The sequence below is a fragment of the Balaenoptera acutorostrata genome, chromosome 17, assembly GCF_949987535.1.
Source record: "Balaenoptera acutorostrata chromosome 17, mBalAcu1.1, whole genome shotgun sequence".
Taxonomy (NCBI): Eukaryota; Metazoa; Chordata; class Mammalia; order Artiodactyla; family Balaenopteridae; genus Balaenoptera; species Balaenoptera acutorostrata.
Window position 1 is genome coordinate 42,800,704 of NC_080080.1, and position 15,914 is coordinate 42,816,617.

Here is a 15,914-nt window from a genome sequence, read left to right on the forward strand (position 1 = left end):
TGTGGTACGTGTGCCCAGCTGTCCCACGGCATGTGGGATCCTAGTTCCATGACCAGGGATTGAACCCACGTCCCCTGCACTGTAAGGCGGATTCTGTACCACTGGACCACCAGGGAAGTCCCAAAGATAATGAATTCTTAAAAAGCTCTTGTCAAATGCTTTCAGGCAGGTTTGTAAAAATGTATTCTGAGACCAGTGCCCATTTCACCCTGTCCTTGATGCTACTAGCTATTAGCTTTTTTAAAAAAGTTTGGTAATTTGAAGAAAGTAAAAATGTTATTTTTACATTCATTTCTTTTATGATTTATGAGTTGGATATTTTTTAGAGGTTTATTAATCTCTTTCTGTTTATTTACATATTTTAAAAAATCTTTTTGTCATTTTTCCATGGGAGTTTTTTGTTTTGTTTTGTTTTGTTTTTCTTTTTTGGCCACGCTCTGCGGCATGCAGGATCTCAGTTCCCCAACCAGGGATTGAACCTGTGTCCCCTGCAGTGGAAGCGTGGAGTCTTAACCACTGGACCACCAGGGAAGTCCCTCCATTGAGGTTTTAACTTAGCTTGCTTACTGATTTATATGACTTTCAATAGTTATCAATATGTTTGTCATATTTACTATGAGAATTTTACCCCATGTCTTTTATTAATATAATCGTTGTCTACACAAATGTTCTACATTAATAAAGTAAAATCAACAAATGTTACTTTTTGGATGCTTTCTGTATTTTATGCTTAGATTATCATCTCCCAATCTGAAATATTCTTTTCTAGGTTTTCATAGTTTCATTTTTAAATTTAACCTTTCGGTCCAGGTATAATTTCTAATAGTTAACCAACTGATTCAGTTCAATGTATTGAATAAATTGTTCTTCCCTGAGATGTTGTTATCATCTATTAAGTTCTTGCAAGTCACAGGTATAGTCCCTTAATCAATAAATCCTATTGGTTTTTCCTCTTAAGTACATACTTTTCTTTTTAAATTTTCTTATGGAAGTTTTCTAATATACATAGTAGAGAGAACAGTAAACCATCCATCACCCAACTTCAACAATTACCAACATTTTACCAATTTTCATCTATCCTCCCAACTTTTTTCTTTTAAAGCAAACCCCAGATACCATGTTATTTCATCTGCAAATACTTCTGTATGTATCTCTAACCAATAAGACCTTGAAAAAAAATGCCATTTTCACACCTAATAAAATTAATCTTTCCTTAATATAATTTAATATTTAGTCTATTAAATCTCCAAGATTTTTCCCAAAGATTTTTTTATAGTTTGTTTGTTTGAATCAGGATCCAATCAAAGTCTACACATTATATTTGATTGTTTTTTTTTTTCTTAAATTTCTCTTATATCTAACAGTCTTCTTCCACCACCACCACCACCACCTCTCCTTTACTTTTCATGCCTTTGATTTGTTGGAGACACTGGGTCGTTTGTCTTGTGAGACATCCTAACATTTTGCATCTGGCTAATTGCTTCCTGTGGTATTATTCTGTCTCTATCCCCTCTATTTCCTGTAAACTGGAGGTTAGATCTAGAGGTTTGATTACATTCAGGTTCAATTTTCTTAGGCAAGAATACTTCATGGGTGATATTATGTACTTCCTTATTGCATCATAAGAGGAAGTGCATAATGTCAGTTTTCCTAATTTTTACTTGTAGTAAGGTTGAGCCAGTGTGTTCAGATTATATCAACCTGATTCCTCATTATAAAGTTCCCTGTCATCCTTCACTTAATTGTTTTAGCATCCATTGATGATTGTAGCCTATAGGCATTAATCCATTAGTAATTACAAAATGGTGATTTTCTAACTTAGAATTCCTTTTACTTTCTTCCAACAGGAAGATCTTTCCCTCATGAATTATTTGGTTACTTTGAAAGAACTGTAGGATGGAATTTGATTCATTCCCTTTCAGTGTTGAGGGTAATGAGTTGGTATCCTAGCAACTTTCAAAAGTAATCAATGAGGATTTTTTAAAAAGATTACTACAAATCCCAGATTAAGAGGACCCATCTCTCAACTTAAAAAACAAAAAGATATAAAATACATTCATACCGCTTCTCTTTTAAGATTCATATTCATTTCTTCCATATTAGTATCGGCATGCCCATGTACTGATCTACCATGAATGTAATAACCAAAACATCTGTGGGATAACAGAAACACTGATATCTATCAAAAGAGAAGAAGAAGCAGTTAGCAGCTCATCTGCAAAACAATAAAAATTAAGTTCTTCTTAAAATTGCTTCCTTTCTCTCAAAATAATGAGGGTTGAATTCTTGGAAAACATATAAAGAGAATAATAAGATAATAAAGGATAATGAGGTTATTTTAAAAAGTAGATGCAAAAGATACTGGAGACACTCCCAAGAAAGGAAGAAACAGGGTTGATATATGAAAACTTTTCAGGGACTTCAGGCTGAGTCAACTGTTTGGTGGCATAAGCAATTCATAATTAAGAAACTGCAAAGAAGGAAGGAAAAATTAAGACAGTAAATATTAACTTGTAGCTTGTTATAACCATTTCTGGAATTAACCACCAGTGGAAATCAGACTAAAAATACAATCATAGCAAATCACTTTTAAAGCCTCTTGTAGTGTACTCATGACCTTTAAAAAGGAAGAAATATCAGTTGCGAGATAAAGTCAGAAAGTACTTACGTTGCTCATACAGCACAAGTCAACAAACTGTCGAATTTTATCTTCTATAAATCTCTCATAAAAGACAGCAAAGAACACAATCTGAAACATTAAGCCAAGTTCATGTTTATTAGATTTTAGGATTTAATTTTCTTTTATAGTCACAGTATAGTGTCATAAGAAAAAAGAAGTTCCAACCAAGAACATAGTGGCCAATAACAATTCCTGTGGGATAAAATCCTACTTATCATTTCTGATTCTTCTGTCAAAGGAAGGGTGCTTTGGAACTGTGTTAAGATTCACTGAGGGCGCTTATTTTGAATTTTAAAAACTTTTCTGTGTCATTAAAATAAGACAGGACAAACACAGGGGGAGGAAGTAAGGGGCTTTAAAAGCTTTAGGATAAACCAATGCATTACTGGCCAGATTTAGGTCTGGTTCTGCAATTCTGCTCATCTCTTAAATTCAAAAAGCCACTAGAAAAATTACTGTTTTTCAAATTAATCTTTTCTGATAGAGTAGCACATAAAAAGCATATGTCAAGTATTCTGTTTCAACTACAGATAATGTGTTAAACATTCAAATGGAATGGTTTCAAGTGTCTTCTTAGATAGATTTAATAACAATACTACAAAGGGAAGTTTTATAAATCAAAAGAGAAAAGTTTACATTGTAGGCCTTCTTAGATACACTTCAGAGAAAGATAACATTTCCTAACCACCCAATTCAAAGCTGTCACCTGCTGTCGCATTCCTAACTTCCACTCCCCTTACCTCCCCCTCTACTCACTATCTCATCTCCCTGCTGATGCCCTTCACAGCACTTGTCACAGCTGTGACTTGTTCTTGTTACAGCGTATCTCTGAGCTCAGCACAGTGCCTCGCACATAAAATGTACTCAGATATGTAAATGAATATAGCAGGTGAATACTGAAAAGACTTTCCTAAATACTCTATGTACACATTTTAAAACTCCTTTGAATGACATGAAAAACAGTAACATTCAAAGTTTAAAAACTAAAAGATGCCACTTAAAAATTGAAGAAGCTGGGTTTGGGGAAATATAAGGAGTGAACAATAAAGCCTAATATTATGAGAATCAAGAAGAGTTTGTATAGACAAATTTATGGAACTGTAATAGGCTAAAGGAACTTTTATGGATATTTTAGGAATAAACACTGATAGTTTGAGAATGTGACCATGGAGAGAAATACTTTCCTATCAAATGACAGCAGAATGGGAAACAAAGAACGAGGTTAGACGGTGGTGCCCAAGACAGCTAGTTGCTGCCCGAACAATCCTTCCCCTTCCCCTTAGTGACAGAACACTTCTCTTGAGTGGGCACACTGCTGCCCAGCTGACAGTGCAGTGAAGTGTGGCCAGGTGACCAAGTTCTGACCAAGGAGATGCCAAAGACACTTCTGAAAGGGCTCTCAAAGAGGAGAGGGTGAGCGTACACTGCACTCCCCCGATCGGCAGTCCCACCAATCTGCACACAGGACCAGACCCCGGTGGCCCCTATGGTCCTTGAGTTGGGGCTGCCCTTGCCCCACTGCCCGCCTCCTCATCCAGTCATGCTGGAGCATCTGAACTCACTGCCCACACAGGTGGATTACAAGGGCCAGAAGCTAGCTGAACAGGGGTTTCAGGGAATTATTCTTTTCTGCAATACTTGGAATTATCTATGGGTATGTGGCTGAACAGTCTGGGTGCACTACATAGTTATGGCAGGATTTGCTTTCTCGTGTTTGCTGACATTTTCCTTCGTGGCCCATTTATCACTGACACCCTCTCAAGTGGTTCGAGACTTGCTCTGTTTGAGACTCCGGCACACAAGACAAGAAACCAGGGGAAAGAAAAATTAAGAGGCATGCTAAAAACAACTGATAGGGGTTTTCATGATTCAGCTTTACTACTTTACTTGCTTGTGTTTCACGTGAAATGAGCTACATTGTTTTCATACCTAAAACGTGAGCTAAAAACCACCTATGCTCAGCTATATATAAATTTTGTTCTCTTTATATTTTACTTCTCAGTTGGGTTTTGATTTATAAAACTTTTAGACTTTCTCTTAATAATCTTCCTCTGAAATGCAGAACAGAAAACAACACAAGTATGCAAACTTTCTTGCAGGTCTACAAAATAAGGAAGAATAAATGCCTCATAAATGATAATACAATTTAACTATTACAGTTTCATAATTCATTATGAGTAGTTAAGCTGTTTTAATGTTTTCAGTTAAAACTCAGTGGAAAAAAAAAGAGGAAAGGGTGAGGTCTTCTCCCCTGGCTCACCCCTGCAGCTCCATCAGCCATTATGGACTGCGAGGTGACCTTAGAGGTGAAGTCCTGAGGGGCAGAGCAGAACAACAGGCATCTGGGCCTGACAGCAGCCACCCTGATGGCCCTGCGTTGCCGACCTCTGCTCTTCTTTCTCACGGGAGACAGAAAAGTCACTTTTATTTCAGCCACTGCTATTTGGGGTTTCTGTATTGTTGTACTCAACCAATATGAAAAGCTTCAGATGGTATTCCCTTAAATTCTCTACACCCAGATAAATATGATCTAGTCACAAAAACTTATATTGGTATATGTAAAAATAAATATTTTCTTACTATTATACTGATGATAAACATCAAACCCCATAATACGGTTGACAGACAGTAACTAGACTTATCATGGTGATCATTTTGAAATGTATAGAAATATCAAATCACTATGCTGTGTACCAGGAACTAACATAGTGTTGTAGGTTAATTATACATCAAAAACAAACAGACAAATGAACAAACTCTTAGAAGAAGAGATGAGATTTCTGGTTACCAGAGGTGGGGGCTGGAGGGGGAAGTGGGGGGAAGTGGATAAAGACAGTCAAAAGGTACAAACTTCTAGTTATAAGATAAATAAGTACTAAGGATGGAATGTGCAACATGATAAATATAATTAACACTGTTTTAGGTTATACATAAAAGTTGAGAGAATAAATCCTAAGAGTTCTCATCACAAGGGAAAAATATTTTTCTTTCTATTTCTTTAATTTTGTATCTATATGAGATGCTGGATGTTCCCTAAACTTACTGTGGTCATCATTTCATGATGTGTGTAAGTCAGATTACTATGCTGTACACCTTAAACTTCTACAGTGTTGTATGTCAGTTATATCTCAATAAAACTGGAAGGGAAAAAAATCAAACCCCGTATTCTTTTAATCGAATTTTATTTCAAATCCTAATTTCTGTTTCTCTTCCTTTTCCGATGGTCAAACTATCCCTCAGTAGCTCTATCCTATAGCTTCAAGTTTGAACAAGTCTCACCAACTTAAAATAAATGGAAATTTAAAGAGTCTATTCTTAAGTTATGGAATGACACCTGGGTCCAATTCTGTAGGAATTTTGGGATTTCAATCCCAAAGACCTTTTAAAATAAGCTTTTAAGGCAAATATTTGCTCTCCAGTTTATAGGAAGTTCAACCTATTCTTTCTAGAGGTCCCACCTTCATTTGCTTACTTAAAAGTTAAAGAGATCTTAATCAAACAGAAAGCCTTTTTCCACTCATGGGAGTGTCTGTAAGCAAGAGAAAGAAATGCAGAGATCAGAGTTAAGCGCTGTAGCTGCTGCTTCTTTCTTTCTTTTCTTCCTTTCATTCTTTTTTTTTAAAGCTTTAAGAAGATAAGGGAAGTAAGCATAGAAAAGATCCTCTGCTAGAGCCCTGGGACCTGAGAAGACTTATTTTTAGTTTCAGCTATTTCAATAAACATTTCAAAGAAGATTTCAGAAGGGGTACTGGTTTTTGAGAGATTTAATGATATACAGATAAATGTAAACTATAAGTTACATTTTAAAAGAAAAGAAAAGATTAAGGGTAACTTAGCAATTCCTATCATTATATATAAACTAAATCCTGTGACTAGAAAGCTGCAGACTCTGAAAGACCCTTCAGAGCCCCACTATTGATAAGAAATGAACTCTGAAATCAGATTGCCTGGGTTCAAATTCCAGTTCTGCCAATTTCTAATTGCATGACTTTAGGTAAATATTTAACCTTTCTGTGCCTCAGCATCCTCAGCTATAAAATGAGGATACTAAAAGAATCTATCTCTGAGGGCTACTATAAAGATTAAGTAAGTTAATTTGTGTAATGCAGTTCATCAACACAGTGCCTAGATTATCATACTATGTAAAAATTAGCTATTAGTTATTATTATTGTTGTTCTTATCACCTTCTTTATACTATAGAAATCATGTTGTGGTCAATTTTGAGGATTAGCATGTAAACAGAGTTAAAAATATAGAGAGGCAATGTTGCTTAAAAGAACAATCTCTTGTTACCTGTATAATTCCAATGACTAGCCAAAGAGCAGTAGACACCGCATATCTCAAAATGCGGCTATAAGGAGCTATGTAGCTAGGTGGGCTTCTGGAAAGACTAGAAGATGAGTCCATTAATGCTAAGTTCTTGAATCCCACAACCTGAAATAAGAAGAAACAATAATTTAAACAGACATAGATAAAGAAAACTCCTCTAGTCTGAAAATGAGACCCTCCTCTCTACTCCTTACCTTGAAAAACTAAAGTATTCAAGTTTGTATAAATGGTAGACAATCTAGATAAAAATAATTATCCAGTATTTTAATTACAAAGTATTTAATACAAAATATTTAGCCAGTTCATTTGGTATTCTCTTCAATACAGTTTTCTTCAGTAAACTACCAATGAACAACCAGTATTTCATGAGTTTTAACATATGCCAGGCACTATGTAAAATACCTTTTATACTTTAAAACAGTATTTTCCAAAATGTCTTTTGAGGAAGATATCATCTTTGATAAAAGGAAGCCATGGTTAAATAAGTTTAGTTAGTATATTATACTCACCTCCATGCCTTCCACCTTCATAGAATAAAAGCTCTGGAAAGTTTTATGGTAAAGGAATCTACATGACTTTATTGAATCCAGTGTTTTCCAAACTTACTTCATTATAATACTTTTTTCTCACATAACACCTTTTAAAGCTTTAAAAAACACTACTATAAATGAATTTTTGAGACAGTGTTCATATATCCTAGGGACACACACGTTCCTCTAGGTTTAAAAAGGAAAGGATGGAGAAAAGCGGGAAAGAAGGAAAAAGGAAGGAAGGCAGACAGACATACAAGTTAATAATTCATATCTAACCTTACTTAAGCAGCTAATTCTAGAGAAAACCTGTTACTCATACAGTTTCCATATTTCAGTCTCATATTCAGTACTGAATACTTCTTTAATAATTCTACCCAGACCCGTGAAATAACTGTAAAGGGATCACAAGCATGTACCCATTCAGTGTGTCTTGTTAAGCTACAGCCCCAGGTCTTAAGACAGAACACAGTCCATAGTAGGTGTTCAATGATAATTTGTTAGAAAATTTCAACCTTCTAATAGTGGTTCTAATACAGGAGTGAGACTATGAATAATGGGGGGGGGTTTCTTAAAATATAGATACCTGGGCTCACCTCAGAGCTACGGAATTGAACATGATCTCGAGGGGTGAGGTAAGGCATAGGTATTCTGCAAAAGCTTCCTATGGGATTCTGCTACAAACCAGTGGTTTAAAAATCACTCCTTACCTACAGTAGACAAATTCAAAAAGACAGAAAGTAGAATGGTGGTTTCCAGGCACTGGGGAGAGGGGAGAAGACGGAGCTGTTGTTTAATGGGTACAGAGTTTTAGTTTTGCAAGATGAACAGAATTCTAGCGACTACTGCACAACAACGGGAATGTACTTAACAGTACTGAACTGCATACTGAAAATGACTAAGATGGTAAATTTCATGTTATGTGTATTTTTTAATGGCTTGATTACAATATTTTAACCTTTAGAAAACTCTTCCACTGACATGAAAACTTAGCTGGAATTATATTAACATTTATGAGGTACCCATAAGTTGTATACAATTATATCAAACAGTTTATACCTCCAAAAGGAAGAGGACAGTAAGTACTTGAAAGAGTGGGTTAATTTTTCTCACAGTCTGAATTTCATTCCATTCATTTGCCACAAAATATGTTCTCCATATGCTTACGGGAACGGTAGCACTCCGAACACCACCCTCACCTGGTAGGGGAGATAAAATGAGTAAAAGCATTTCACCTTCTTTGCTCTACAATGGTGGCAAAAGAATCTTGGTACAAATGGTTACTTTCATTACCTTCAACAGCTTTAAGAACCTTTCCTTTAGGTCGCTCCCAATCAATAAAGAATATGTCTATGGTAATCTGGGAGATGAGCTTATGCAAAAATTGCAGAGCCTGAGAATGACAAACAAAGCACCTTAAAGTATCTGCATTAAGCCTGCTTCTGAAACCAACAGTGATTCTTTAAGAATGTCCATTGACAGATGAATGGATAAAGAAGATGTGGTACATATATACAATGGAATACTACTCAGCCATAAAAAAGAACGAAATAATGCCATTTGCAGCAACATGGATGCAATTAGAGATTATCATACTAAGTGAAGTAAGTCAGAAAGAGAAAGACAAATACCATACGATATCACTTACATGTGGAATCTAAAATATGACACAAATGAACTTATCTATGAAAACAGAAACAGACTCACAGACATAGAGAACAGACTTGTGGTTGCCAAGGGGAAGGGGGCAGAGAGGGATGAACTGGCAGTTTGGGGTTCGTAGATGCAAACTATTATATACAGAGTGGATAAACAGGATCCTAATGTATAGCACAGGGAACTATACTCAATATCCTGTGATAAACCATAATGGAAAAGAATATAAAAAAAAAGTGTCTCTATGTGTATAACTGAGTCACTTTGCTGCACAGCAGAGATTGGCACAACGTTGTAAATCAACTATACTTCAATAAAAAAAAGAAACAAACATACTGTAATCACAAGAATATGTAATTTTCACAAGTTACAAAGTCGTAATACCATTAGGAGATCAACAGAAGCTCACAAAAGAACGGAATCACCAAATTCACAGAATTTTTATATACATATTAATTCCACTTCCCTTTTTCTGTCTTTCTTTGAAATAGGGATATGAAAGGAGACACACTACCTCCTCCTCATACAGGGATCTTGCATTAATTGTCTCTCTTTCCCAAGGTTTCCAAAAGCATACTTTGTTTTCTAGATCATCTAACTTCTTTATAAGTAAAGGTATTTCCAACTATAATTTGCTTGTCCTAATTAAAGTTTTAGCATGCTCTCACTGTTGTTTTTTTTTCCTTATTTCTGGTATTTTCATTTACAGAATATGTTTAAACTAAGGCTTCTTCCTAGCAGGTACATTATTGATCAAACAAGGGATAAAAATCTAAGTATGGGATGATTCCTCTCTTCGTGGAGCTCACAGATCAGTGGGAACATCAGACACTTAATAATCACAACACAATTGGATGAGATCTACCACAGAAGCATGTAAAGAGCTTCACATCCATCGACACAACAATGAAGTAGAGAGGGGGGTTGCCATGGGAAGAAGAGGAAAGGAATATGGAGGCAGAGAACAAATGCTAAGAGTTCAGCACTTTATCCAGCATGGTACCTTTTACTCTCAATTAACAGGTTAAATTAAATAATAATAAACTATTTCAGGCAGATCTTCAGAATAAGATATCTATTATAAATAAAAGTAGACTTCCTAGTAAAACAGAATTAATTCACGCTTTCTTCCAAAATTAAACTAAATTTTACACCAAAGATTTTGAAAGCAGTTTAATTTTAAAGACTTATGTGCTTATTAGCAGGTCTTTTAAATTCAGTAACCCGTGCTTTGAAACTTACCTTCAGAGCAAAAGCACATCCCACATAAGTAACAAAACGTTCTTCCTGAGCCGGCATTGGTAGCAAAACAGAGACAGACTTCTGTGCCTATGATAAAAATTATGCTGCTAAATATGACCATACAAAGTTTTTACTAAACACAAGTTATAACCCAAAGAAAGCATAAAAGAGGAAGGTGGTGATGCACTCAATAAACACAGCACACTCAGGGAATGGTGAGTTTAGCACTTGCCCCAATACTCTTGATCAGAAATATCCTCAACTAAAGACAGTTCCTTTATAAAGAAAGCTTACAAGTTATTCAGGTACTGGCACTTAGGTTAAATTCAGAAAATCACTTACTTTGAAGAAAATAAGCCAGTAAAGACCTGTTCCCACAGTGATGATAAAGAAAACATTGGCCAGGTCACCAGCATAGTAAACCAAGAATTTCATAACTGTCTGCAATTTAAAAAGAGAATTACAGCCATTATAGACACAATCTATTTATACTATTATTTTAATAACATGTTATCTACCCAGTTTCTCAAGCTTGAAGCCTTGTTTCATGTATACGTGGATCAGTTAGAAAGACCAACTGCAGCTACTTCCTAGACACCTTTTGGGTCCTAACCTTTTGATCCATTCCCAGTAGCCTCTGTCTTATTCAACCCTTCTCATCTTTCACCATCTAAGAAATTTAGAACCGCTTCCTAATTTTCTTTGAGTTTGCAATCCTTCTCTCCAATGTATCCTCTATACTAGAATCAGAGTTGGCTTTCTAAAATGTAAATTGGATTGTTTTACTCTCCTTCTTAAAAATGTACAGTGACTCCTTATTAAAATATAAATTCCTGACTCACAAGGTCCTCCACAACCTAGACAAAAATTAAATGTTTAGCCTCATCTGCCAGTTCCAACCACTTACTCAATAATTAACTACTCCACACTTTCATCTCAAATGTTTTGGGGAATGAAATGGGCATTGATTCTACAAATATTCTTCCCTTCTTCTCTCTGGCAAACTCTTGTGAGCTCTGAGGGCAGAGACCATGTCTCTCTTTGCTCATTACCACAACCCCCCCAGTGCCTAGTAGAGCGCCTGGCACTCAGACAGTTGGCTGTCAGTGACTATTTGTGGAATGCGCAGATAACCCAGCTTAAAGTTCACTTCTCTTGGAAGCCTTTCTTGACTATCCCAGACAGTAAATCAAGCCCCCCTCCTCTGATTCCTTGGCACATTGGCTCTGGAGTCAGGAAGATATCCCAGCACAAACAAGTTTACTACGTGCCTTTCTCATGTTCTTAATCAGCTAAATGGAAATACCACCTATTACTTTGTTGCTATAAAAATTAAATGAATAGGAAACTTACTTAACCTCTGCCACAATTTCACCATGTATAAAATGGGAATGATAATAATACCTAACTTCATAGAGCTATTGTGAGGACTAAATGAACTATACACGTAACACTTAAAAAAGTGCCTGGCACATAGTAAATATTCAAAAAATGATAGATAAAAATAAAAACAAACATAAAAAAAGATTAATTGAGAAGAGAAACTCTAAAGTTAATAGAATAAAATACGGGAGAATACCTTTTTGATCTTGAGATAGGGGAGGCTTTCCTAAACAAGATCCTAAAAGCACATGCCATAATATGAAAACCTATTCAGATGTGACAATATTAAAATCAAGAGTTTCTGTTAAACAAAGTAACACATAGATAAAATAACACATGAATCACTCTTGGAGAATACATTTCAACATCAAAAACCAAAAGTGGATTTATATTTAGAAAATACATAAAACTCTAAATAAATAAAATATAAAAACTTGTTTAGGGGGCTTCCCTGGTGGCGCAGTGGTTGAGAATCTGCCTGCTAATGCAGGGGACACGGGTTCGAGCCCTGGTCTGGGAGGATCCCATATGCCATGGAGCAACTGGGCCCGTGAACCACAACTGCTGAGCCTGCGCGTCTGGAGCCTGTGCTCCGCAACAAGAGAGGCCGCGATAGTGAGAGGCCCGCGCGCCGCGATGAAGAGTGGCCCCCACTTGCCGCAGCTAGAGAAAGCCCTAGCACAGAAACGAAGACCCAACATAGCAATCAATCAATCAATCAATAAATAAATCTTTAAAAAAAAAAAAAAACTTGTTAAAATAAACAAGAAAAACTGAAAACTTAATTAGAAAAATGGGCAAGGGATATAAACAGGAAGTTCACAGAAGGGGAAACCCAAATGATTAATAAAGCATACGAAGAGTAATCAGAGAAATGAAAATTAAATCAAGAATAACATATTACTTACCCCACCAAATTGGCAAAAAATGGAAAGGCTGGAAAAACAGCAAGTGTTGGTGAGGACGTGAGGAAACAAGAACAGCACTGCCGTTGGGTGCAGACTGGCCCACAGCAACGCGGGAGGGAAATGAGCATACACCTCTCTTAGTCCTATACACCAGAGAACTTTTTACTCATTCTTTTTACTCACTCTCTAGCTGTGTCTTATTAGAAGGATATAAAACAGCCAAAAGATAAAAATATACTTAAAAAATTCCTGTGATCATACCTGTAAATCGATCATGGGACTCCCAATGCGTCTCTTCCAACCTGCTGTCTTCAAAAGAGACAATAAAACAGCTAGTCCACCCAACACACCCAAAGCAATCTAAAGGAAAAAAAAAATTTTGGAATTTATGTAATTTCATAAAGTCATTTCATCCATGTTCAAAGATACTGTAAATAGAAAGTAAGGAAGTACTCAAAAAATGGTGGTGGAAGGTGGCTAAAAGGACATAGGAGCCAAATTTAAGGAACCCCCAATGGTCAAATCTGGGACAATTTGAGCAAGAAAATAGATAGTAATGAATTATCATTGCTAGAATAAATAAATATCCATGAGTCCATACTGATTTAAATAAATAATTGAATAAATAAATCAATGTGGACAAAGGGACAGTTCCTCCTTATAGTAGAACTTTAATTAACAAATATAGAAGAAATGATGGAAATATACAATCACCATCAGACAAATGTCACAGTAACACTTTTTACTGGCAAGAATTAACAATGGGTGCTAAAATTAGAGGGCAAAAGAATAATGAGGAGCAGGATATTTGCATAATCTCAAGTATCTCCTCACAAGATACAAGATACTTATTAATTATAAGTGGAAAAATACAGTGGAGAACTCTGTGGACACCATCTTAGCCATATGATCGAAGTTGACATCACTGTTAATAAGATACACTGACATCAAGTATCTTCTGATATGATTTGCTGAGAAGGGTACAACATCATTTCTGTGGCATTTGTGCTAAAACTACATTTAATCATGGGAAAATATCAGATAAACCCAACTGAGGGCCAAAATACCAGTGTCAGTCATGAAAGACAAAGAACGACAGAGGACCTGTCAGATCTAAAGATACACACGATGGCTAGAAGTAATATGTGACCCTGGACTGGGTCCTGAAACAGAAGAAGGATAGTGAAAAAAATCTGTAAAATCCAAAGAGTATTTAGATTAGTTAACAGGACTACATCAATATTAATTTTCTGATTAAGATCACTGTACTACCATCAGGTAAGATGTTAACATTAGGGGAGGCTGGGTGAGGGATATATTGCAAATCTCTTTATTTTGACAACTTTCCTGTACATGTAAAAACTTTTTTTTTAATTAAAAAATATACTGTAAGTATTTTACAGGTTAAAATAAACTCACATCTGTCTGGACATGTGCTTCTCCTTGATCCATTTCATATGTGACTGAGAAAGAAATCTGATATTTAAAAGAAAGCAAATTAGCCATACTGAAGTTATATAACACAAACCTACTTTTACTATAAAAATACATTTGTAGCTGAATTTTACCATAAATGTCATACTTTTGAACTATCAATGTTACTAGAGTTGGCCCTTATTTGTATCAATACATAAATGAATACGCTTTTGGGAATTATTCATGCTACTTTAAACATCCCTTTTGAACACATGTTAAAGAAAGAGGGCTTCATTAGGAGTTAGGTTAGGTTCATTAATAGCAGTCAAGCCAAATTAACCATATTTCATTTTCTGATAGGTTTCTGTAACTGAGAAGTGTGACTGATCTTATGTATCAAGAATTCAGCAACTGGCTAAACAATCACAGCCTAAGATGGCAGATTAATCAAAGGGCTGAACAAGAATCTTAGGGATACCACTATATTGAGACAGGAGAAAGAAGAACCAGTAAAGGGTTAAGAGAAACAGGAGTGTGAGAAGTAGGAGAGGGAAGATACCTAAGTCTTACCAAGGTAATGAACAGGGAGTTTCAAGAAGGAGGAGGTCACCAGTAGTGTCAAATGTTGTACAACTGGCCCTTGAACAATGCAGGGGTTAGGGACACCAACCCCCGTGCAGTCAAAAGTCCAGACAGAACTTTAGAGTTGGCCCTCTGCATCCATGGATTCAACCAACTTCGTGTAGTGCTGTGGTACATATTTAGTGAAGAAAAAAAAAAAACCATGTATAAGTAGACTCTGCAGTTCAAACCCATGTTGTTCAAGGGTCAACTGTATAAGTGTCAAGTTAAAGAAATAAAGCCAGTGTATGTGGAATTCATTGCTGACTTCATGAAACAGGTTTTCAAAGAAGCAAATGGCAAGACCAAAACTGCAAATGATGAAAGAGTAAATGGTTGGGAAACCAAGGAAAGACACACGATAGCAAGCTGAACAGCTGGCAGAGTTGATGGAAGATTTTACTGTTTGGTTGTGTTAGTTTGTTTTTAAGATGGGGCAACCTGAAGGGTATTATAAGCAAAGGAAAGGGACCTTTCCTTTGAATAAAGGGTTGTGGGTGAAACAGGATACTGGAGGGAGTACCCTAAACAAGTACAGGTTGAAAGTTCGCTTAAGAAAGGGGGAAGGGTCCTTTTTTCTTAGAAACAGGAACAGGAGTCAGGAAAGATAATGAAACAGAGATACTTAAGTATTAAAGAGGAAAGCTGAGGGAATTCATATTGGATGGTTTTGATCTGCTCAGTAAAATACCAAGATAGGTTATTTGCGATTGGTGAGAGAGCAGAGATGTAGCTGGATACTTAAAATGAATGTAGAACTTTTACAATAGCTGTCATGAGAAATTAAGAAATGATGAAAGAACTGTACATTCTACAATTAGAATGAATTTGAGGTGGACTTCCTCAATACGGTTTTATGATTCTCTCAACTTTTTTTCTCTTGTTTTCTAACTTGTCAAGACTTAGTTTAGAATATTTTGGACAAGAAAAATATTTAAAGAAAATACCCAGAAGTGTTTTATTTTAAGATAAATATATTCCTGACTACCCAAGGATGACCATTCCAGGAAGACGTAAACCAGGAAGTCTTTTGTTGTTACTAAGCATGTTTCTGGATTTTCTTCTCCTCTCACTATACTGTATACAAATACAGGCAATTGAAGCTAATTTTAACATGAAATCAGGTAATACAAATGAGGATGTGAAAT

General features: G+C 35.9%; 1 protein-coding gene and 1 pseudogene across 4 annotated transcripts in view; one reads left to right on the top strand and one right to left on the bottom strand.

Annotated features, from left to right (window-relative positions):
- The window catches only part of TMEM67 (transmembrane protein 67), a 44,162-nt gene that overhangs the window by 8,562 nt on the left and 19,686 nt on the right, over window positions 1-15,914 (bottom strand). For all 4 annotated transcript variants that reach the window (XR_009005825.1, XM_057532304.1, XM_057532303.1 and 1 more), the window contains exons 15-23: window positions 14,149-14,205; window positions 12,991-13,089; window positions 10,781-10,879; window positions 10,439-10,525; window positions 8,834-8,933; window positions 8,600-8,739; window positions 6,975-7,115; window positions 2,669-2,749; window positions 2,063-2,179 (exon numbers count right to left, since the gene is read on the bottom strand). Coding sequence is in view for 3 of the 4 variants with exons in the window: in XM_057532304.1 (XP_057388287.1) it covers window positions 2,063-2,179; window positions 2,669-2,749; window positions 6,975-7,115; window positions 8,600-8,739; window positions 8,834-8,933; window positions 10,439-10,525; window positions 10,781-10,879; window positions 12,991-13,089; window positions 14,149-14,205 (921 nt within the window). In the remaining variant the exon portion in view is untranslated. The remainder of the gene's footprint in view (window positions 1-2,062; window positions 2,180-2,668; window positions 2,750-6,974; window positions 7,116-8,599; window positions 8,740-8,833; window positions 8,934-10,438; window positions 10,526-10,780; window positions 10,880-12,990; window positions 13,090-14,148; window positions 14,206-15,914) is intronic.
- LOC114236819 (signal peptidase complex subunit 1-like) lies at window positions 4,106-4,870 on the top strand (annotated as a pseudogene).